Source organism: Haliotis cracherodii, unplaced genomic scaffold (genome assembly GCF_022045235.1).
Source record: "Haliotis cracherodii isolate W230 unplaced genomic scaffold, xgHalCrac1.p SCAF_7, whole genome shotgun sequence".
NCBI classification, from domain to species: domain Eukaryota; kingdom Metazoa; phylum Mollusca; class Gastropoda; order Lepetellida; family Haliotidae; genus Haliotis; species Haliotis cracherodii.
Genome location: NW_027266330.1, coordinates 58,092,929 through 58,116,491, shown reverse-complemented (window position 1 = coordinate 58,116,491; position 23,563 = coordinate 58,092,929). Strand labels below are relative to the sequence as shown.

General features: G+C 40.9%; 1 protein-coding gene across 1 annotated transcript in view; it reads right to left on the bottom strand.

The window, feature by feature from the left end:
• The window catches only part of LOC139449034 (peripheral plasma membrane protein CASK-like), a 35,979-nt gene that overhangs the window by 5,665 nt on the left and 6,751 nt on the right, over window positions 1-23,563 (bottom strand). Inside the window, exons 5-15 of the mRNA XM_071230511.1 lie at window positions 19,350-19,541; window positions 12,459-12,537; window positions 11,489-11,574; window positions 8,368-8,445; window positions 8,232-8,300; window positions 5,201-5,299; window positions 4,331-4,478; window positions 3,668-3,808; window positions 3,026-3,106; window positions 2,256-2,458; window positions 114-209 (exon numbers count right to left, since the gene is read on the bottom strand). Of these exons, the coding sequence (XP_071086612.1) occupies window positions 114-209; window positions 2,256-2,458; window positions 3,026-3,106; window positions 3,668-3,808; window positions 4,331-4,478; window positions 5,201-5,299; window positions 8,232-8,300; window positions 8,368-8,445; window positions 11,489-11,574; window positions 12,459-12,537; window positions 19,350-19,541 (1,272 nt within the window). The remainder of the gene's footprint in view (window positions 1-113; window positions 210-2,255; window positions 2,459-3,025; window positions 3,107-3,667; window positions 3,809-4,330; window positions 4,479-5,200; window positions 5,300-8,231; window positions 8,301-8,367; window positions 8,446-11,488; window positions 11,575-12,458; window positions 12,538-19,349; window positions 19,542-23,563) is intronic.

The following is a 23,563-nucleotide window of genomic DNA, read 5'->3' as shown; positions in this document are numbered from 1 at the left end:
CAACTTATATTCATAATATGGTATTATATCTTAGTGTCATTATCTATCTGTATTTATGATTCCAGAGATGTGGTAGACAATCAGTATCCACCTACTAGCGTCCCACAACTTACATTGACATTTTTCATCTCTTTTAAATCTATGGCCCTTGGCGCAGCAATGAAAACGACAAAAGGCGCATACTCGGCAGTCCTGAGAACCTTCAAGGCCTGAGAATCAGAAGAGATCATGCCAAAATAATGAACCAAACAGCAGAAGAGCTCAACCAAATATTAGTCATATATCACACAGGGAGAACTATCTAAACACATGCTCACATAAACACAAGATGCACCTTAATTCGGAAACATGAGAATGTATTTTACGACAGTTTTAGGTTAAAAAAAACGAGAAATAGAAAAATATTTATTGCAATATAACACATCAACTCACGTGCTGTGAAAAATGTTCTAGTCCTTACAAGAAGTGTTCAAAGTTGTAAAATTGGAGTAAAAGTCTACGGGATAATACAATTTTGAAACCAGGGCACCTGTTTGCCAATGTCCAATGATTATGAATTGTAGCCCAAGCGTAGTCATAGCGCCAAGGTTTGAACATATATTGTAATTTTCCATTTGCAAAAAATAGCAACACCATGTCAGATATTAATTTCCTTTATATATTGCAAAATTCTTGCATCATTCTCACTAACAGTGCAATTTGTCTATATATGAACACAGAAATAATAAAGTGAAAATAAAACTAATACAAAATAAACAAGAGTGAACTATGCATAAATATCAACTAAACAAAGACAGTCCCGCAGACACTAAAGACGACGACAGTCCCGCAGTGACTAGGAGGTGGCAGCTGATTGGCTGGAGTACCTGATGTATGGCAGGAAGTGTTGGAGCTGCAATAAAGACTATGAAAGGTGTGTAGTTTCCTGTCCGCAAAACTTTAATGGCCTGAAACAGATCACAATGTACCTATGAGAGAGTGAGTGAGTGAGTGTGTTGTGTTACGCTGCTTTTATCATGGCAGGGACACAACACCAGACATGGGCTTCACACATTGTACCTGTGTGGGGAATCCAAACCCGGGCCTTGGGCGTGATGAGTGAGTGAGTGAGTATGGTTTTACGCCGCTTTTAGCAATATTCCAGCAATATCACGGCAGGGGACACCAGAAACGGGTTTCATACATTGTACCCATGTCGGGAATCGAAACCCGGTCTTCAGCGTGACGAGTGAACGCTTTCACCACTATGTTACTCGACCGCCCCGAGTGAGTGAGTGAGTTGAGGTAAAATAGGGTTAAATGTCGCAGTCAAGACTACCATGTAGCAGTTTAACATGACTATCCCACTCAGACACAGTATACTGAGCCGACCAGTCCTTGTTGGCCCTTATGCCCAGCAGGGCAACAAGTACCATGTTGTAACGTCTTTTGGTATGACACGTCCCGGGATACTTTGAACAGTACTTCACCACAATATGAAAGACTCAAGTGCTTACACCGTTCTGCACAAAATGAACATGCTCATAAAGAACTAATGTTAACAGTGCCAAAGACATCTTCCCATGTCTACCACAGTTGTGTCCAAACTTCATCTCCGCACTGACATTCTTAGTCCCCCAACCCCCCAAAGATATGACATCCATTGGCCAAATCATCTCGTGTTCCAAAGAACCAATACTGACCATCCCATACAGCGGCAAGTTTGTTTAAAACCAAAATGTTGTAAGATTTTCAACTCCTGTCATAATGGGGTGTGTTAGCAACATAAACTTGTAGATGTAAGAATAACTATAACGTCATGATAGCATTGAGAGTAATTTTTACACCTCGAGCAATATTCCAGCCATACTACAGAGGGTTGGTTACCAGAAAGTCCTTCACACTTTGTATCCAAGTGGGGAATCCAACTCCGGTATTCGGCGGAAGAGCAGACACCTTAACCACTCGGCTACCATACCGCCCCCAACAGCTACCATACTGCCCCCAACAGCTACCATACCGCCCCCAACAGCTACCATACTGCCCCCAACAGCTACCATACCGCCCCCAACAGCTACCATACCGCCCCCAACAGCTACCATACTGCCCCCAACAGCTACCATACCGCCCCCAACAGCTACCATACCGCCCCCAACAGCTACCATACCGCCCCCAACAGCTACCATACTGCCCCCAACAGCTACCATACCGCCCCCAACAGCTACCATACCGCCCCCAACAGCATTGAGTGAATACTCGACCCAACAACTGCTCACCTGCGGTTCTACGTCTAAGATAGCCATGAGACCTCGTTTGTGAATCTGGCGAATCGTCTCCAGCTTGGTGCCATACATGGCGTCTTCGTGTGTGCCGTATTCCAGATACTGATTGGAAGCAATGTCGGCCACCATCTTCTCGTGGGTAACAAAGTGATAGTTCTTGCCATCTTCTTCGTTTTCCCGAGGGGGGCGGGTTGTATCTGAAGCACAGCAGTGTTAGTCAGTGATCAGATGTCTACAAGGAAATGATTGAACAGTCCTCCAGCAATGCCACAGTGGTGGGGGGAACACCAGAATAGTGATATATAATATATTTTACTTACGAGGTATTGGGTAGGCGAACCTATCTGGTTGACTTATGAGGTATTGGGTAGGTGAACCTATCTCGATGCCTAACGTGGTATTGGGTAGGCGAACCTATCTGGGTGACTTATGAGGTATTGGGTAGGCGAACATATCTGGATGACTTACGAGGTATTGGGTAGGCAAACCTGTCTGGGTGACTTACAAGGTATTGGGTAGGCGAACCTATCTGGGTGACTTACGAGGTATTGGGTAGGCAAACCTATCTGGGTGACTTACGAGGTATTGGGTAGGCAAACCTATCTGGATGACTTACGAGGTACTGGGTAGGCGAACCTATCTGGGTGACTTACGAGGTATTGGGTAGGCGAACCTATCTGGATGACTTACGAGGTATTGGGTGGGCAAACCTATCTGGGTGACTTACGAGATATTGGGTAGTCAAACCTATCTGGATGACTTACGAGGTATTGGGTAGGCGAACCTATCTGGATGACTTGTGATTAGTGTATTCTTTATGTGTCGTCTCCCAACTCCATGAGCACCTGTGAACAACAACATCATTGGAATATTCAACATCATACCTTCTAACACCAGCCCCAATCGTCGTGTCTTTAAACAACTCCTTCCACTTTCATGTTTATTGTCAGATACTTCCCCAAAAAGTTAGATCACACAAGGAACTTGGTTGAAAATTGATGGTTCACTAGAGGGTACCATGTTAAGCATATATTTCTTGGCCAAATATTTTATGAGCGTTTTTTTAGCTCCCGTTCCCTTTCGTTTTAACATTTGAACCAAAACCTGCGAGGCATGTCTTCTTCTATGAACATACACAGCAGGAGCTCTCAAAATACTACTTGACGTCCATGTACACAGCAAGTATGCATGGGTATAAGAATCACTTCACTGAGTTTTGGTAAAGAAGTTATCATCTCTTTGTAGAACAGTGAACTTTGAAAACAGTGTGAAAAAAAAAATTACATAAAAAAAACAACACTCCTACCAGAGATGTGTCTCTGTACATGACCAGGTCAGAGACACTGTTGAAATACATTAGCTATTGGGTGTATCCTGATGGGTAAAACTCTCCTGGGATGAACTACCTAGTAAGACAAGAGTTTTCCTGACGAAGGCCGGAAGCCGCACCACCTCCTCATACGTCACCAGGTCCAGCTGGTCGAACACCGCATTGTGCTTGGCCAGGTACTTGTCCTTCTTCTTCCGACCGAACCACGAGCAGTGGACTGAAAACAATGTGCACACATTGATGTGTTTGTTACAGAGCACAGTGACAATACATTTATCATAAGAAATCAGACTTGGGGAAACAGTGCCTGTCTTTCAATGCTAAGATGAATCATTTCTGGATAGCACAAGATATTACCTGAATGCTGTCTTCGACCTCTCTACAGCAAGCAGAGCTTACCTGAATGCTCTCTCCTACCTCTCTACAGCAAGCAGAGCATACCTGAATGCTCTCTCCTTGCTCTCTCTACAGCAAGCAGAGCATACCTGAATGCTCTCTCCTTGCTCTCTCTACAGCAAGCAGTGCTTACCTGAATGCTCTCTCCTACCTCTCTACAGCAAGCAGTGCTTACCTGAATACTCTCTCAGACCTCTCTACAGCAAGCAAAGCTTACCTGAATGCTCTCTCCGACCTCTTTACAGCAAGCAGTGCCTACCTGAATGCTCTCTCCTACCTCTCTACAGCAAGCAGTGCTTACCTGAATGCTCTTTCCGACCTCTCTACAGCAAGCAGTGCCTACCTGAATGCTCTCTCCTTGCTCTCTCTATAGCCAGTGAGGCTGTCCTCCACTCCTGCAGTTCCGGCGATGGAATGAGGCCTGCTGGTTCTGTGGGTGCACTGTCAGCCTTGCGGGCCTGCCACCAGTTGGAGTCGTCCTTGCTTATCACCTGCAAGACACAGTCAACTTAGTCTATGTACAGGACGACCCACTGCAAACATTCACTGATGCACCTCTGTGTTTCATGAAGCAGTCAGTAACATTCAAGCTATATCATGAACCTGTCATGGTGTCCTTCAAATACATCAGCCAGGGCCATGGTGCAACAAGCCATCGCAGAGCTACAATTGTCATAAGGCCATGTTAAAGTATGGGAGTTACTCTCACTTTAGTCCTGGGCAAACAAGCCACCGTAGTGCTACAAATGTCATAAGGCTATGTTAAAGTAGGGGAGTTACTTTCACTTTAGCCCTGGGACAAACAAGCCAGGCAAGTGATTGATATTATGAGCATCACATGTTTGTTAAAGTTCCCGAGTCTCACCTTCTGATACAAATCTGTCGCATCATACAAGATATAGTTTTATGCCGCTTTTAGCAATATTCCAGCAATACCACGGCAGGGGACACCAGAAATGGGCTTCAGACATTGTACCCATGTGGGGAATCTAACCCGGGTCTTCGACGTAACAAGTGAAAGATTTAACTAGGCTATGGTACAGACAAACCTAGAATCATAATCAGTGTCAATATGGGATTTGAACTGGTGATCCAAGGTTCCTGGCACGCTTCAGTTAAAAATATTATTTATTAAGTCATCAAAAAGAGATTTCTTTAATATTATACTTGTCAAAAAGAGATTTTGTAAATATTATATTTTGTGTATTCTTACCCGGAGGATATCGCCGACTTTGAATGGAACACCAGCTTGTGAACACGGTATCAGGTCATCATCGCGTGGGTCGTAATCAAACATCGCTCTCACATAGATCTGAAAACACAGGCATCTTATGCAGGAAGTGGTGATAAAGGGGAGATAACTCACATCATTAAACAGCGCTCTCACCGAGATATGAGAAAACAGTTATCTTCGGCAGGAAGTTGTGATCTAGGGGAGATACCTCTTGATACTTACCGGTACCTGATGCTCCAAAGTAACATCTTATCGTTACATAAAGTAAATTCTGACATTTTATACAGATTACCAAATACATGAAGAATACATGTGATGTCTCACTGATGTTAATTAAACAAATTTATTAAATGACATTAAACAAAATTATACCATTGTTCTGTAAATGGGATCAGATCCACATAAAAAGGTAAAGAGTTATTTCTGTGAATTGAACTATTATCTCTCAACAAATGTAATCAAAACTGACAAAACTGTCCTCATTACAAAAGTACATCTCTTATCGTAACACATACTGAAGACATTCCTGTGCAAGCAAAGAACAGTCACTGAGCCGCATGAGTGAGTGAGTGAGTGAGGGAGGGAATGACATTTAGCAGCTACATCCCAGATGTAGAATCAGTTCTGGGTCATGTCAACCAAATATAGTTTTATTTGTTTAACGCCACACTGACAGATGGTCTGTAAATAATCGAGTCTGGGCCAGACAATCCAGTGAGTGACATCATGAGCATCGGTTCACACAATTGGGATACGATGACATGCAGTCTGACCACCCGATCCCGTTAGTCGCCTTTTACAACAAGCATAATCACCTTTTACGGAATGCATGGGTTGCTGAAGACATATTCTATCCTGGATCTTCATGGGTCTAAACCAATGGTTATGAGCAGCGACATACACACTTTGGTACAATGTCACACAATCAGCCAGCTAGGTCACACGTAGCAAAAACCCAGTTTCTATTCTAGTCGACCTCCAAATGATGACACATGTACTTGTACGTATTCGTGAACTGATGCACGGTAATTACAGACATAAAGCAGTTAAAACTAAGAAATACGTTTTTTTGTAGTGAAATAATATTTGTGATGTTGATGAGATGGGCATGATGACACAATGACCAGCACTACCAACAGAACACTACACAGGTCAGCTTGACCCAGCTCACAGTTGCTACAGACCCACACAATACCACACTTCAACACTGAATGCAGCCATGGACAATGCACTGTACTGTTTGTTTGTTGTTTAACGCTGCACTCAGCAAAATTCCAGCTATATGACAGCGGTCTGTAAATAATCGAGTCTGGACCAGACAATCCAGTGATTGACATCATGAGCATCAATGTAGAATATCGGGATACTAATACATGCATCAACAAAGCCAGCGTGTCTGACCCCCCCGATCCTGTTAGTCGCCTCTTACGACAAGCATAGTCGCCTTTTACTGCAAGCATGGGTTGCTGAAGACCTTTTCTACCCCGGATATTCACGGGTCACACTGCACTGCACACAGGGATATCTAACATGACCGTTACACACTGTATATCGGTATATCTAACATGACCGTTATACAATGTTTATGATATCGGTATATCTAACATGACCGTTATACACTGCATATCGATATATCTGACATGACCATTATTGGCCGTACTGCATACAGCTATATACAATGTGACAGTTACCCAGCCGTTTATACAGTGTGACAATGTTATAACCATATACTGAAAGACATTATTTAGCCTGCTTTGCTTGAGTTCAGTACAACTTAATATCAATGTAGGAGAAGTGTATTAAATAAGTTTAATGGACCAAAGAGTGTATACTTTGAACAGACCTGTTATTCCCCATGTGCACAAAACCAATGGCTTGTTAGTTTGTTAGTGGAGTTAGTGGTGGGAAACAGTGGTACCCAACACACTGTGCAGTATAAATGTTTATAACACATTGTGTTGGGATAGTAGGACCAGGCACACTCACTGACTTGCTTACATGTGGGTGGTGAGTGTTGTTTTATCTAAATGTATTCATTCAAGAGATGACATTGACTAACAACGTGCAAGCACCTAGTTACATTTTTCCGTATTGTTTGTTTGTTTGTTTAACACTGCACTCAGAAATATTCAAGCTATATGACGGTGGTCTGTAAATAAGCGAGTCTGGACCAGACAATCCAGTGACTGACATCATGAGCATCAATCTCAATTCTCTACTCAGATCTTCACAGATCTCTTTCCGTATTAAAAACATCTGTAACACTCTTTGGAGGCGGTTCACTGAGGCAGTGATAGTCCCTCTGTCATAACGTTTACCTTATCGCGTCATTACGGAATAAACATTCTCAACCCAATACCTTTATGAAAAAAAACAAAGAAGACAAAATTGAAGAGATTGAAATGTAAAAAAACGCAACCCTCATCAAAGAATGAAAACAAAATAAACACCACCACTACGGAAAGACCAATGCGAAAGTGTGTGCTGAACTTGTATATGGTGATGGGGAAGTAGTATATGAAGTCAGGGAAGTAGCATATACTATAGGGAATGTGGAAATGGGTAAATGCTCAAAATAATTCCAAAAATGATTGTTTTTTGCACATAGAAAGTCATTAATAATTTTTTTTTACAAAGATTTAAAAGTATAAGATAGAAATTAGTGATAATGATGATAGTGGAATTGCTCAAATAAAACACGTATTATTTGCATTCGAAAGTTCATAAAAAAAATTGCCATTCAGAAAAAATTAAATGTCAATTTTGAAATGTTTAGCTGATGATAAATAGGTTATAATTTTATTTCATATTGTAATTAAGACTGGTTTCAGCAGGCCTGTGCAATGGATTTGGGATGTCTGCATCAAAAGGGTGGTGTGTGCAAGTTGGAGTATATTGTTTTTGCCACAATTGCCACATACGGACATACAAACGACTAAGTATGAGGCTACACGACACTGTATGCCACGACAGCCATATTGGGTGCAATGCATGCTGGGATAGGGGTTACCTCACACTGGGCAGGGTTTATTCGATAACTAGGCACAATCTTCAACGTTATACTGCCGCGAGCTTCCTTCTGCAATAACAAAATGCATGAGTTGAGAACAGAGTACATTTAATGTGTGGGGTCACCAAATACCTACCTCAATTCCAGACTCTACTTTCTGAGCTCCACCAACAGATGGCACCACTTTAAATGTAACAGAGCCTCGCAAGTTTCGCTAAAAATACACCAGGAGACAGATCGTGATATCAAAATCCTAGCAATCATAAAGAGTCTCTTTGTTTGGCACCATAAAGAATCTTGTTGCGTGGTATAATTAAAATGTTCTTTGAATGGCAACATAAAGAGGCTCTTGCGTGGAATATATAAGGAGTTCTTTCATTGGCACCATAAAGAATCTCTTTGCCTGGCACCATAAAGAATCTCGTTGCGTGGTACAATAAAGATGTTGTTTGAATGGTATTATTGAGAGGATATTTTAGTGGCACTATGAGGCAATTTGAGTGGTATAACTAAGATGCTCTTTGAGTGGTATAATAAAGATGTTGTTTGAATGGTATTATTGAGAGGATATTTTAGTGGCACTATGAGGCAATTTGAGTGGTATAACTAAGATGCTCTTTGAGTGGTATAATTAAGATGTTCTTTGAATGGTATTATTGAGAGGATATTTTAGTGGCACTATAATGAGGCAATTTGAGTGGTATTATAGAGAATGTATTTAAGTGGTATTACTAGGCATGCTAAGAGGCTCATGCTAAAAGGCTTGTTGAGTGGCACCAGAAAGAGGCTCTCTGATGGTATTCTAAAGAGGCTATTGAGTGCCTCTGTAAAGCTACTTTGCCACCTTAGGATTAAATCAAACAAAAGGTGATGGTTTAGCAAGTGTTTAAGCCTCACTCCATAGTTTTATTACATATTGATACTTGCATTTCTATTATACAAAAGCTGTCCGAAATAAAAATCAACATACCAGATGTTTTTGCTACAACCACATGCGTCCTGCACACCACTTTCACAGTGATATGATGATTCAGCAACAGGCAAACATTCTGTATTCAACATGGCCGCCTAGGTGGCCATGTTGAAATTCAGATAAGACATTTGTGATCACTGCTTGGAGGCATCACTGCTAGGATCATATATGCAAGTTGAGCATTTATGAGCATTTAAAAGCTTACAATTTGGAAGGACGGACGACAGATAATGCACGATAACATAATCTCACTCTAACATTCAGTTCAGGTGGGCAGGTTAACAATAGCCTCATGAAGCGATGTACCAATGGATGATGAACACCCCCTCAAAGAGTCTCAAGTCCCTGATGACAGCAACACATTTGCCTTGTTTACCAGGCTGACAGTTTGCTTTTAAGATGTCAGTGCACATTACTCTTAAATCCTCAACAACAACAGACAAGTGACATTTTCAGAGGAACCTTCAACGTTCCAGACCCTGAATGTCAACTATGGATGATTTGTAGATACATAGACATCATGATGTAAGAGATATGCCTTTACTTCATGGAAAACACATGGCTCACAGGATCATATAAAAAAGGAGAAATATTACATGCAAATGGGATACATTCAATGGATGCGATCTGCTCCTCCATACAAAATAGAATATGACAGACGATGACTAATGTCAATCAACATTATTGAAAATCAAATTATTTTCTCTGTTCAGGATGATGTAAACATACATCAAAGTTTGTATTCTCCTAAAAAAACAAATTCATATAACTAGAGAACATAATAAAAAAATATAATCAATATTTCTCATTTGAGAAATTGCCTGTGAAATATGGCCGTGGTTTGCAGCGACCACTGTAATACCTCCTTCGCTACACTGCCTGCCATTGGCCGAGGACAAAGGATTTCAAGATTTCCCAGAAGAGCTTGGTCTGAGCACTGGTATGGCTCCAGAAACTATTGACCTAACTTCCGCAGGGCAGAAGGCTCCGAACAAATGAATTCCCTTCTGACCTTGTTTAAAACTCAAATTGTATCGATTTATTACTTCAAAATAGGGAGTATCCATCTGGTTGCCAGGCGACGGTTTTTAATGATGATCTAAAAATGATGAGTAATTCATAGTAAATTATCATCATTTTGAAGACAAACCTTTGATTAGAGATGAAAAGATCACAAAACAGGTTAGTTTAATCTTAAATTGAAGATCCATTTTGATCATTGCAACATGAAGACAACCAGGGAATAGCCATTAGCTGATCTGATTTGAAAATCCTTGAAAGACGGTTTTCATTTCTTTATTTGGAAAGACATCAAAGAAAGAACAGGCCATCAAACATAAATCATGAAGTCAACGATCAAAACATACGGGACTCATGGTTCAGATTAATGAGAAACGGCATTTCTATAACGTGAAGCAGTTTAAATCTATTGACATCAAAAGGTTTTGATTTCAAACATTAGCTGAAGTTGAACCTAGTAGCAAGTATCGGCAGTTTAAACTAAACATGCATATAAAAATATACTTAAAAAACAGATTTAGGGATCAGGACTAGTTTGGGGATGTTTTTATGAAATTGGGTCCTCAGTCGTCACATATTCATGATCCCTGACTTTTTTGTTCAATATATTAAAGACTTCACAATTATTTTCAATAACCTTAATAATATGAATATCTTCAGCAACAATACACCACCAAAATGATGTTTGTCTGGTTCAATAACATCCTCAAAGAGAATTAAGACAATCAGAAGGAAATAGAAATGATTATGGGAGTGTGTTCCCATATCATAAACATCCTACATTAGATAAAGAATTATCAAGTAAGCCTTGATGGGCATAAAATAGGTGTCATATTTCTAATACATGATATTTATGACTTTGACACAGACAAGGAACATTTATTGGATCATTTACGGGCTTACTATCTATAACACAGGTATATTGCTGTCAACTTTTGTTTGTTTGTTGTTTAACGCTGCATTCAGCAAATATTCCAGCTATATGACAGCGGGCTGTAAATAATCGAGTCTGGACCAGACAATCCAGTGATTGACATCATGAGCATCGATCCACACAACTGGAATACGATGACATGCATCAGCCATGTCAGAGAAGAGAGCCTGACCACCCAATCATGTTAGTTGCCTCTTAGGACAAGTACAGTCGCTTCTTACGGCAAACATGGGTTGCTGAAGACCTATGCTACGCCAGATCTTCACAGGTCGGCTTATAATATCTGATATATATTATGGTGATAAAGTATGGTATATAGTTTATATCTACCAGCATGCGTTGCAGGGTTTCCACGGGTTGGTTCTGGACACTGACGTTGTTGATTTCCTTGATTTCATCGCTAACGTGAAGCGTTCCTAAAACATATACACAAGGTACGAGTGAGTGAGTGGATTTACGCCACTTTTAGCAAAACTCCAGCAAGAAATAGGCTCTACATACTGTACAGATGTGCAGAATCGAACCAGGACCTTTCGTCGTGACAATCAAACACTTTAACAACTTGGCTACCCAACGATCCCCAGATGGAGCAGTATTGGCCAAAACAGTATCTGTGTATACGCAATGATACATGTTGATACATATTGACACATATGTGACAGCAGTTAGGTCTTCTTGCCAGGGGATATAACCACATGGGTACATGAAGGGGAAGTAACTCTAAATATGTACTACTTAAAATATTCACTTATAAAAAGAAATTGCCACTCAGATGTCGAAAGAAAACAAATCACCCATAAACACTATGAATAATTATCTTACATGAATGACGGTTTCCGTGAATGAAAAGAAAGAATCCGCGCAGTGACAGTTAGTGCCCTGCTTCTCTTCATATACCGACCTTGGAGCTTTTGTCATCACCAAATATAATAGATGTTATCAAAACTGCTATGTAATTTCATATTTACAAAATTGTGGTAATCTAAATCAGTCAAGCAGTTAATCATATCAAATGTTACAGATGTGAACCTGGCCAATTTACAAACTCAATATAATTTCACCATGATTAGATCAGTGTGATAGGCCTGGGATAACATTATTTCATATCACCATGGGTATTGCCATGTATAACAATGTTTCATACTATGTCAAACTGAGAACCAGGAAGAGAATCATATGGTCTCTATTGTATCTCTACCAATTGAAAGCCTGCATCAGAAACAGGTAGAGATAACTCTCTCTGCCTTGGGATCACCAAGGGAGATAACTTACCTTGGGCCAAGAAAGGGAGACAACTCACCTTGCCTATGGATCATTCCACCATGCATAATTCTGGCAACAAAACATCTTCCTTCCTCGTTGACCTTCAATGTTATACCCTGAAAGATAAAAATAAAAAATTAAGTATTAACGCAATCCAGCAAAGAATGGCTCTTAGTTTCCAAACCAACACCAGGGATTTATCTTGGACCTCACCTTTAAGTTGTTATTTCGTTCACTTGTTATTTAGTTCACTTGTTATATAGTTCACTTGTTATTTAGTTCAATAGTTGAGACCCTTGAAGATCCAGGGCCGAATAGGTCTTCAGCACCCCATGCTAGGCAACTAAAGGGATTGGGTGGTCAGACTCGCTGACTTGGTTGATGCATGTCATCGATCCCAATTGCGTGGATTGATGCATATGATGTCAATCACTGGAATGTCTGGTCCAGACTTGATTATTTACAGACCCCCTTCATATAGCTGTAATATTGCTGAGTGTGGCGTTAGATACAAACATCTAGTTCAATTGTTACTTCTGAAAAGTTCTTTTTTTCTTAATTATAAAGATAACTTAACATTCTATTCAATGGCCATGACAGATTAACTATAATCATATCTAAGTTGTTATTTAGTTCACATGTTATTTAGTTCAATAGTTGAGACCCGTGAAGATCCGGGGTAGAATAGGTCTTCAGCAACCCATGCTAGGCAACTAACGGGATCGGGTAGCCAGGCTCTCTGACTTGGTTGAAGCATGTCATCGTATCTCAATCGTGTAGATCGATTGTCATGATTTCAATCACTGGAATGTCTGGTCCAGACTCAATTATTTACAGACCCCCGTTATATAGCTGGAATATTGCTGTGTGTAAAGTTCTTTGTTTCTTGATTTTAGAGGTAACTTACCATTGTATTTACTAGCATGATAGATTAACTATAATCATTTGAAAAGTCGGTGTTCATTAACTTCTTTTGAGTAGTATATATTAACACTGATGGAGAATTGTTTCCTTTGATATTTTTACTGACATTTGCTGCAGGCTTGGAGTCGACTATCAGCCAGTGTGGAGGTCAAAATATCCCCACAGAAAGACGGACATGAGGTACTGATGACACTTCTATCTGGAGCACGGTTAAATGTCGGTACATAAAGAATCTCACCCAAGTGTCTTTTGACATCACATATATCAACACAAGTTGATAAAAGTGGAAAAACTCCGAGGTTTGCGAGTAGTTTTTACCACTTTTATCAACAAGTGTTGATATATTTGATATCAAAAGACATGAGGGTGAGATTTTCTTTATCATCCAACATCATTCTTCGAACTTTTTCAGTTTGAAGACAGTAATAAGCAGTGTCTTGAGTTTAAAAATTACTGCTAACAGCTTCAGTAGCAGAGCCATTAGTGATGTCATTTGATTGTGATGTCATGGTAACCAATGATGTCACAATGGTCTGCAAAGCATTGTGATGCAATTTCTACAATGTAGATATTGCTTGATCTCACCCTAGCGATATCTCCATATCTATGTGGGAGCAAGTTTTGGATGATAAATCAAGTTAATCATGACCTACTCCAGTTAAACCCCTTGGGAAATAAGGTAAACACATTATATAAGTCTACTTACGCATAAAATAGCAAATCAAAATAGTATATCTCCTTTTTAAACCCATTTCCACAATTACTGCAACTGGTTTTAGAGATATTTCCATGACCTATCAGAATGTGCATTTAAGTAAAATATAACCATAATAACTTCAATAATTTTGGCTCTCCCAGTCAATCCCAATTAAACTCAAAATAGCAATGTTGCTATACTTTTAGACGAGTCTGCATCCCAAGAGAGGAAGTGATTGCAGCGAGTCTATATAATCAGGTAACCTCTCCCCACAAATAGATTTATCTACATCAACAAGTTAATAGCTTGTGTATTCATGAAGACCCCAGCTGGTGGACTGTGCAGACAATATAAGTTACAACATGCCGAGATGGGCGATACGTGTCTATATTCCCCTACTCACAGCACTATATTACATTCTTGTATACAGCATCTGGAAATAACTATCTTGTGACACAGCTGTGGGGCATAAAAGCCTGTCTCACTATATGAACATCTATTGATCTGATGGTTACTTTAGTGGGACAAGGATATATGTTTCTCTGCTTGTACTAGTCTGGGCTCAAGCTGGTTTTGTAGTGCTAGCCCATTGAGATACCATGCCGCAGTTTAACATGAATACCCCACTCAGACACAGTATACTGACTGAGCCGACCAGTCCTTGTTTTATCCCCTTAATGCTGAGCCAGGCAGGGTAACAACAAGTACCATCTTTTAACATCTTTTGGTATGATGTGGACGAGGATCGAACCACAAACGTTCCATTCTTTGTAGACACTCTATCCACTAGACCATGGAGGAGGTCTACTGACTTTGATAGTTGAGTTCTATTGTCAATTTGTACAGTTATATTTGTTGAAGAGAAATATACTATTTTCTTAAGGAATTGGAGAGTTCTGTTCAGTATTTGTTTAAAAACGAGAAAAAAGTCAGATCACAAATAAATAGATATGTAAGTTAATACGTGCAAACATGCAGGTAGCATTATTTGTAAGAGACATATATATCTAAAGGGGTAAAATACTGAGAGTGGTGGTTTTCTGAGTTCGCCAAACCACGAAATTTACGATCTTTCAAATCTGTTTTTTTCCCCACCAAAATTGTATTACAATAAGCGCCCCCATTTCTAATTTTGAGAGCTTCCTGGGCACTTATTAAGTCGAATACGGTATTGTCTCAAGGAATATTTAGAATATGTTAAAAAACATTGCTTTCTTCAAACTATTAATATAATAATATCCCTTTGGAAAAAAAGAAAACAACAACAATAAACTCTTTAATCACGATTGCTTTATCAATTTTGAACCATAAGCAGCCGAATATCAATAAGTCGAGACTCTATCCACAACAAGTTCATCCTTTGTAACAAAGTCTCATCCAGAATCTGATTACCTAGTCATAATTTTATTTGGCGAACTTGTCCAAAAGTAGCGAAAGCCAATAGAGATGCATATCTGCTCCGACTCTCCGATCACAATGACGGCCTAATTTGTCTTGTATGGCCTGCATTACGACCCTGTCCCACTCCAAAGTGCTGACCATTATTGGCGCCAATGTCCTACCAAAACTTGGAATTGTAGCTTGGAGCATGGACTCAGACAATTATTAGATTTATCCATCATCAGATATTCTCCTAATTACCCTACAAATGACAATATTCCTGGCAGGAGAATAAGCTCGTCAATACTGAGTCATCAAAGGACCAATTCCGTGCTCTACAAGAACCTTCATTATACGTTCAGATTTCCGTCTTATTAAGAATACTTCCTAGCATCCCTCTGGCCAGAAACAAGTTCAATACAATTGCCACACTAAATGAATCAGTTTGAAATTTGATGTTTTGCAATGTTATTAAGACCCATCACACAGTAATTAATCCCCTCTAAGGGATGGTTCCAGTTCTTTAAGTCCACTTCACATGTTCGTACCAAATCATTCAAAATTAATATGAATACTTTCTGGCAGTTGAAATGTGTTTATTATTGATTGAATCCTTTTCTGTAGTCATTTCAACTGTAAATATTCTATCAGGCTTTCACAAAGTGATTGAAGTAATTTTCTTAATAATTGGCAGCTTGCCATTACATGTCAATTAAAGTACCAGTAAACTTGCAGGGTCAGCTAAAATCAGCTTGTTAGACAACAGTGATGGGAGTTTTGAGTTGGTCTCTATTCATGGCAGTATTGTATCTGTCTCAAGGGCTAAGGCAAGATGAATGGGTTCGCGTCATGCACATATGTGGAATCAAAACAAGGCTACTATCCTGACAAGCAAACACCTCAACAAATAAGTCCCAGACACCAATTCCTGTTTGATGACGACACAATCTTGCAGTCTCTTGACATTATATAAGTACGGTGAGGTGAATGGCTTTTAACGTCTCATCCAAGACTATTGCACAAGATATAGCCATGTGCATGTCGCTGCCTGTACTAGTCCTGACTAATGCTGATTATTAAGTGCTAGCCCACTGAGATACCATGCCGCAGTTTAACATGAATACCCCACTCAGACACACTTTACTGACTCCAAGTCCACCAGTCCTTGTTTTAGCACCGTAATGCCGAGCGCCAGACAGGGTAAAAACAAGTACCATCATTTAACGTCTATTGGTATGACGCGGCCGGGGATTGGTCCCAGGCCGTCTGCTCTCGGGGAAGAGAGACTACAACTAGACCATGAAGGCGGTGACATTTATAAAAGTATGAGTTTGGATTAACACATCTTTTAACAGTTGAGATAGGTTTTTGTGTGAGTGAGTGAATGGATGGGTTTGGGGTGAATGAGTTTGGGTTCTTGTGGGTGTGTGTGAGTGAGTGAGTGAGTGTGTGAGTGAGTGAATGGATGGGTTTGGGGTGAATGAGTTTGGGTTCTTGTGGGGGTGAGTGAGTGAGGATGGCAGAGTGGATGGGTGAATGTTGGGTGGGTGAGTGAGTGAGTGAGTAAGTTTGGGATGTGGGGTGAATGAGTCGTTGAAGTTTTTTCTGTGGGCAAGTCACTGAAAGGAGAGTGAGTGAGTGAGTGAGTGAGTGAGTGAGTGAGTGAGTGGGTGGGTGGGTGGGTGAGTGAGTTGCTACCAAGGTAAGCTCATCTTCTCCCAGCCCCAATGATGGATGCTGATGTTGACACAACACAACCCATCACCATGGCCACCCTTCTCCCATATTTACTACATCACTAAGTGCATTTACGTCAGTGAAGTAAATCAGTTTACTGATCCCAGTTTATGAGAATCACGACAAGAAACAGTGGTTAAGTCTTGGTCAAGTCTGATCCCGAAGGCCACAGCAGCACGCAATACACGCCTCATCCACAGACAGGATTAACAGGTTAGTACTCCGCAGCATGTAACGGACAACTTTCTCTCCAATCCATTGGAACTAGCAATCAATTATTCTTCCTTACAACTAAGACATCCGGTGATGCTCGGCATCAAAAAGAATTTTCAGTTATAATGGAGATAATAAGAGGGTAAACCAGGAATTTTCCACATTTATCGGATCAATAAACATATTAATGTTTTTTAGACTAAATTACTTTTATGATAACTAACATAGTAGACAATGAGAAGATCAAACAAATAGGGTTTGATGTCCATTCTCAGCAACCACCTCTGACAAATACATCGTTAAAATGTCAGAATAATATTTCTGCACTCACATACAGATGTTGTCCATGGACAGGCCTACTTTATCTTAATCATGCCACAGTTTTTTATACCAAGGCAGGTTTTTAATCAATAAAATTGGCTTTGAATACATGTGCATGAAAATTTACGTCACGCTCAGTCATTGAAAGAGTGAGTTTGGGTTAACTCCAATTTGAGAAAAAAATCAGTGATATGAGTAGTGTCAGCTTGATATGAGAGAACAGCCTGCTCAACACAATGTATTCTGTTTCCAGAGTTCCACACAGAGAGAGAAAGAGAGAGAGAGAGAGATATTTGTCAGTGATATCAGTAGTGTCAGCTTGATGTGAGAGAACAGCCGGCTGAACACAATGTATTCTGTTTCCAGAGTTCCAGAGAGAGAAAGAGAGAGAGTGTGAGAGAGAGAGAGGGAGGGAGAGAGAGAGAGGGAGGGAGGGGGAGAGAGAGAGAGGGAGGGAAAGAGAGAGAGAGAGGGAGGGAGGGGGAGAGAGAGGGAGGGAAAGAGAGAGAGAGGGAAAGAAAGAGAGAGAGAGGAGGGAAAGAGAGAGAAAGAAAGAGAGAGAGAGGGAGGGAAAGAGAGAAAGAAAGAGAGAGAGAGAGAGACAGAGTATACCATGCATGCGTGTGTGCGTGAGTGAGTGAGTGTTATCATACACCATATCAGGTCGTATATCCCAAACTATTAAAAGGCACCAGTTCACCACTAGACCTATCTATGTGCCAAGTTTGGTTAAGATATCTCTCATGTTTTTTTAGTCACGAAACGTGATGGACGGACAGGGGGAAGGACAGCACTCATTCCTATATCCCCCTTCCACTTCATGGCGAGGTATAATACTCTTCTCCTACACTTGTGATGCAAGGGCTGACCAGGTGGTGGAAGTCTCACAACACTAATAGCCATGCAATTACAATCAGTCAGCACATTTAACTCTTTCAACACCACTCAACCAGAAGCTTTTACTGCTGTGACACCGAGTTCCCAGAGACTCTTGTGTGATAGATTTATAAGATAGGAATTATCTGCTTGTAAAACATCTTTGCTACTACATGTTTTACACCGTTTGAAAGGTCTCATCCTACTGTTTATAAATATGAAAGATATATTTATCACATTATTTAAATAATGCATTTAGAGTACAGCTTAATTAGTTTGTTTTAAATAAAAGGTGTAAGCTAACACATCTCTAATGTCCAGTTTTAGCTCCAAGGAAGCAAAAATTTGATGATTTACGGCAATTGTATGATTTCACAATATCCAATATTTTCTTCGTTAATCGTAAAATTATTTTTAATTTTTTTTTAAATATTATCTGTCATCAACAATATCCAAGAGGTTTTCTGCTCAGCAACATAAAAAATAAATGGGAAATACATCCGTTTTCGAAGCTTTGTATGAATAACACATGCAACGATTTCTCCGATTCGATCCTTGGTATCATTAGAAAGCCTAAGACTTCATTATTATGACAGTAACCTCCCCTGGAGTATTTTCATAGTTGTAACATGCAATTTTATTGGATAGAAATTGGTTTCTAAATACTGGGGACCTATTCTGCCCCGGAATATCTACGGGTACAAGCATGGGGGTCTGCAGGGGACAAGCTATGAAGTCCTGTCGTACCCGTATGCTGAACAGTGAAGAGAAAGGACATACCATTGGCTCATCCGTATTTTTCTGAAACTGCACGAGGCGGACGCGTGTCAAGTTGTCCATGTCGATGCTGTTCTCTGTAAGCTCAGGCTCTGTGTCTCCGTTCAGGTACGGCGGCTGTGGCGGCGGTGTAGCCCGTACAGCATCCTCACTGTACACTTCATGGGCTACAACATCATGTGCTTGTAGGAGGGCCTGAAATGAAACACAGCACTCTGTATTCAGACATCAGTTTCCATGGCAACATTCTGTGAAATAATTAGTTTAAGCACATAAATAGTGATACATTGTCCAAATCTTCCCACAGATGAAAGAAAGAAGACACTGCAGTGAAAATTCATGGAAAATGTTCAAGATGCAGTCTTGTTCACAGATTGATGCGTCTCAGTCCAGGAATCCAGGAAGTTCCATAAAAAAAATGCAGACCACTTGATGCACTTTTAAGAACAATGAGTTTTTATCGAGAAATCCCAAGTTTAAGAAGATTCAAACAAAAGGATATAATGTCCTCCAAATCATTCAGTGAACCTGAAAATATGAAAAGGGGGGCACTAACATCACAAAAGTATTACATAGCTGCTGCAAAATGAAGAAACTACTCCCCACAAACCTAGCTACAAGTGTGTGTCTCCTGGCAGACAGACACACAACCTTCCCTCGCTCATCTCAAATTGCTAACAAGCTTACAGTCTGATCAACCCTGATACTAAGGTTGGGACACGAATAATTGATTTTAGCTGATAGAGCATGGACCATTTAATCAGGAAAATACCCATAGTTCCCCTCAATACCTCAATCTAGCACTTCTGTCGACATGGGAAGTTGGGAAATGTCGTCTGCAGATTGGTGCATTCACAGTGGTATTGATGCTGCGTGCTACTTCCCTAAGAGCTAGTTGACACTCCTGTGTAAATATCGCACATTAATCATTGATTTCTGCATGAAATGTTTGACATTTGTTTCAGCAAAAGCGATTACCAGCAAATATAATGTACTACTGCACGACGACTTGGCCCACTGTAATCAGTTGCTAAGGAAATGTAATACATCATTCAGCAGTAGTCTCCAGGTAAAGGGTATGAACATTGTGTTGTGCTGTTTGTTGAGGATTAAGGGACCCGTTCAAAAGAAATTATTCCTTCAAGTTTTCACTACCTCGTTTTAGAGACCGGATACTATACACAGTTATAGTTAAAATAGTTTATATATATATACTATATATAGTTTAGTTACTGTATAAATAATAGAAATCAGATTCTTTTTGGAAACCAAACTTTTGAACTGGTCCCTAAGATAAAACAGTAGCAAGGAAGCACTATGAGACATCAGTCAGTACAGGGATGTGAAGGGTTAATGTTACCAGATGTTTTGATTTATAGCAAGTCAGTGAGTTGGGTTTAATGCCGCTTTTAACAGTATTCCAGTTATATCATGGCGCATCAGCTTAATGTGGGAGGAAAGCCCGAAGTGATGAAGGTCTCAGGCGTTTACCACTTCGGTGAAACCCACGAGCACGGCTATAGTGCTGACAAACTTAGAAACATAATCGGGGCGAACCGAAATTCGTACCCACGATTATAGGTTTCTGGCGTGCCAAAGCGACGCAACTCTGCACAGCAACGACTGGGCCATCCGTGCCCCCTTTTGATTTATAAGTGTTTCTTTCAGATGTTTATTAGCATGAAACCAACAGCTCAATCAAACACAGATAAGGACATAATCACTGATAGTAATATATTCTTGACATGCATGTTTCTTGACATACATGTTTCAAACAAAGCTTTCAACATTTCCACAGTTTAATGTTTGTTTGTTTCTTTGTTGTTTAAAGCTGCACTCTGCAATACTCAAGCTATATGATGGCAGTCTGTAAATAATCGAGTCCTGGCCAGACAATCCAGTGATTGAGATCAGGAGCATTGACCACGCAACTGAGATATGATGACATGCATCAATCAAGTCAGCCGAGCCTGACCACCCGATCGTATTGGTTGCCTCTTACAGCAAGCATAGTCGCTGAAGACCTATTCTACCCCGGAACTTCACGGGGGACAAGCATTGGTTGTTGAAGACCTATTCTACCCCGGATCTTCACGGGGGACAAGCATGGGTTGTTGAAGACCTATTCTACCCCGGATCTTCACGGGGACAAGCATGGGTTGCTGAAGACCTATTCTACCCCGGGTCTTCATTGGGGACAAGCATGGGTTGCTGAAGACCTATTCTATCCCGGATCTTCACGGGGGACAAGCATGGGTTGCTGAAGACCTATTCTATCCCGGATCTTCACGGGGGACAAGCATGGGTTGTTGAAGACCTATTCTACCCCGGATCTTCACGGGGGACAAGCATGGGTTGTTGAAGACCTATTCTACCCCGGGTCTTCACGGGGACAAGCATGGGTTGCTGAAGACCTATTCTACCCCGGGTCTTCATTGGGGACAAGCATGGGTTGCTGAAGACCTATTCTACCCCGGATCTTCACGGGGGACAAGCATGGGTTGCTGATACCTATTCTATCCCGGATCTTCACGGGGGACAAGCATGGGCTGCTGAAGACCTATTCTACTTGTTCTAAACCGAGGAAAACAGTCATGATGCTGTCAAGACTTTTCGGGCAAGCCCAAGGGACACAACTCTGCACAACGAGTTCTGGTGCATGAGACGACTGGGCCATCGTGTCCTTGGGCGTTCTGTTGTTACATTGTCTGGCCCTCATCCTTAAGGGGCTAAAACAAGGACTGGTCAGCTCAGAGTAAGTATACTGTGTCTGAGTGGGGTATTCATGTTAAACTGCAACATGGCCTCTCCGTGGACTAACGCTATAAAAACGACATTAGTCTGCACAGACAAAGACACAGACACAAACAAGTCATAAAATAAGTGCAATAATCTTGACCCTAGGGACCAGAGACATGCTTCTACTATTGCTGACTACAGCAAAATTCAAGATTCTTGAAGCAAAGTGTAGTATGCTCTACACCCTTTTTACATTCCTTTGAACTGTGTTGAGGGGTTTGTCATGTGTTGGACCTACAAAGAATAATGAATGGACACGGCAGTCTTGCCCCGTAATTATCTGTTCGGCCATCTTGCTATCGAGAACTGATTACAAGCCTGGTTGTCTGGGACAATGACAGCCCTTCATTTGTACTAAAGAGGACATCAGTGTAACACTAGTCATTAACTCAGGCAGCTAACAACTGGACAATCTATTTGGTCCTAAGGCTAAAATAAAATATGTGTTTCACGGGCCCCCCTTCTACGAAGCCATCTCAGAACAACGACTGTCCTTAGTCCATGTTACAGTGTAGGAGTTGCGATGACCCTAGGGCTACGACTGTCCTTAGTCCATGTTACAGTGTAGGAGTTGCGATGACCCTAGAGCTACGACTGTCCTTAGTCCATGTTACAGTGTAGGAGTTGCGATGACCCTAGGGCTATGACTGTCCTTAGTCCATGTTACTGTGTAGGAGTTGCGATGACCCTAGAGCTACGACTGTCCTTAGTCCATGTTACAGTGTAGGAGTTGCGATCACCCTAGAGCTACGACTGTCCTTAGTCCATGTTACAATGTAGGAGTTGCGATGACCCTAGGGCTAAGACTGTCCTTAGTCCATGTTACTGTGTAGGAGTTGCGATGACCCTAGAGGTACGACTGTCCTTAGTCCATGTTACAGTGTAGGAGTTGCGATGACCCTAGAGCTACGACTGCTATCGATGATAATGTATTAAAAATATACATTATTATCAGTTGTCATGACATAGTCACAGATGTTTTTGAATTCAGGTCTCAAGTGAGAAGATGGTTGGGGCTGTTATCAGAAACAAAAAATTTGGGGGGGGCCTAAAGAGGTCATCCACCTGACAGCAGTTATTAACTGTGAGGGGGGGGTAGGGTAGCCTAGTAGTTAAAGCATTCGCTCGTCACGACCAAGACCCGGGTTCGATTCCCAACATGGGTACAATGTGTGAAGCCCATTTCTGGTGTCTCCCGCCGTGATATTGCCGGAATATTGCTAAAAGCGGCGTAAAACCATACTCACTCACTGACTCATTAACTGTGACAGTCAACAGCTGAATACATGCCTGGTCCCTAAACACTCAATGATGCTGACAATGGACGGAGGTTCACTCTCACATATCTGATCACGGCAATAGTCTGGCAGTCATGTGACACGGTGTCCATTACCCTGGCACTTAGTTCTTGAAATGTA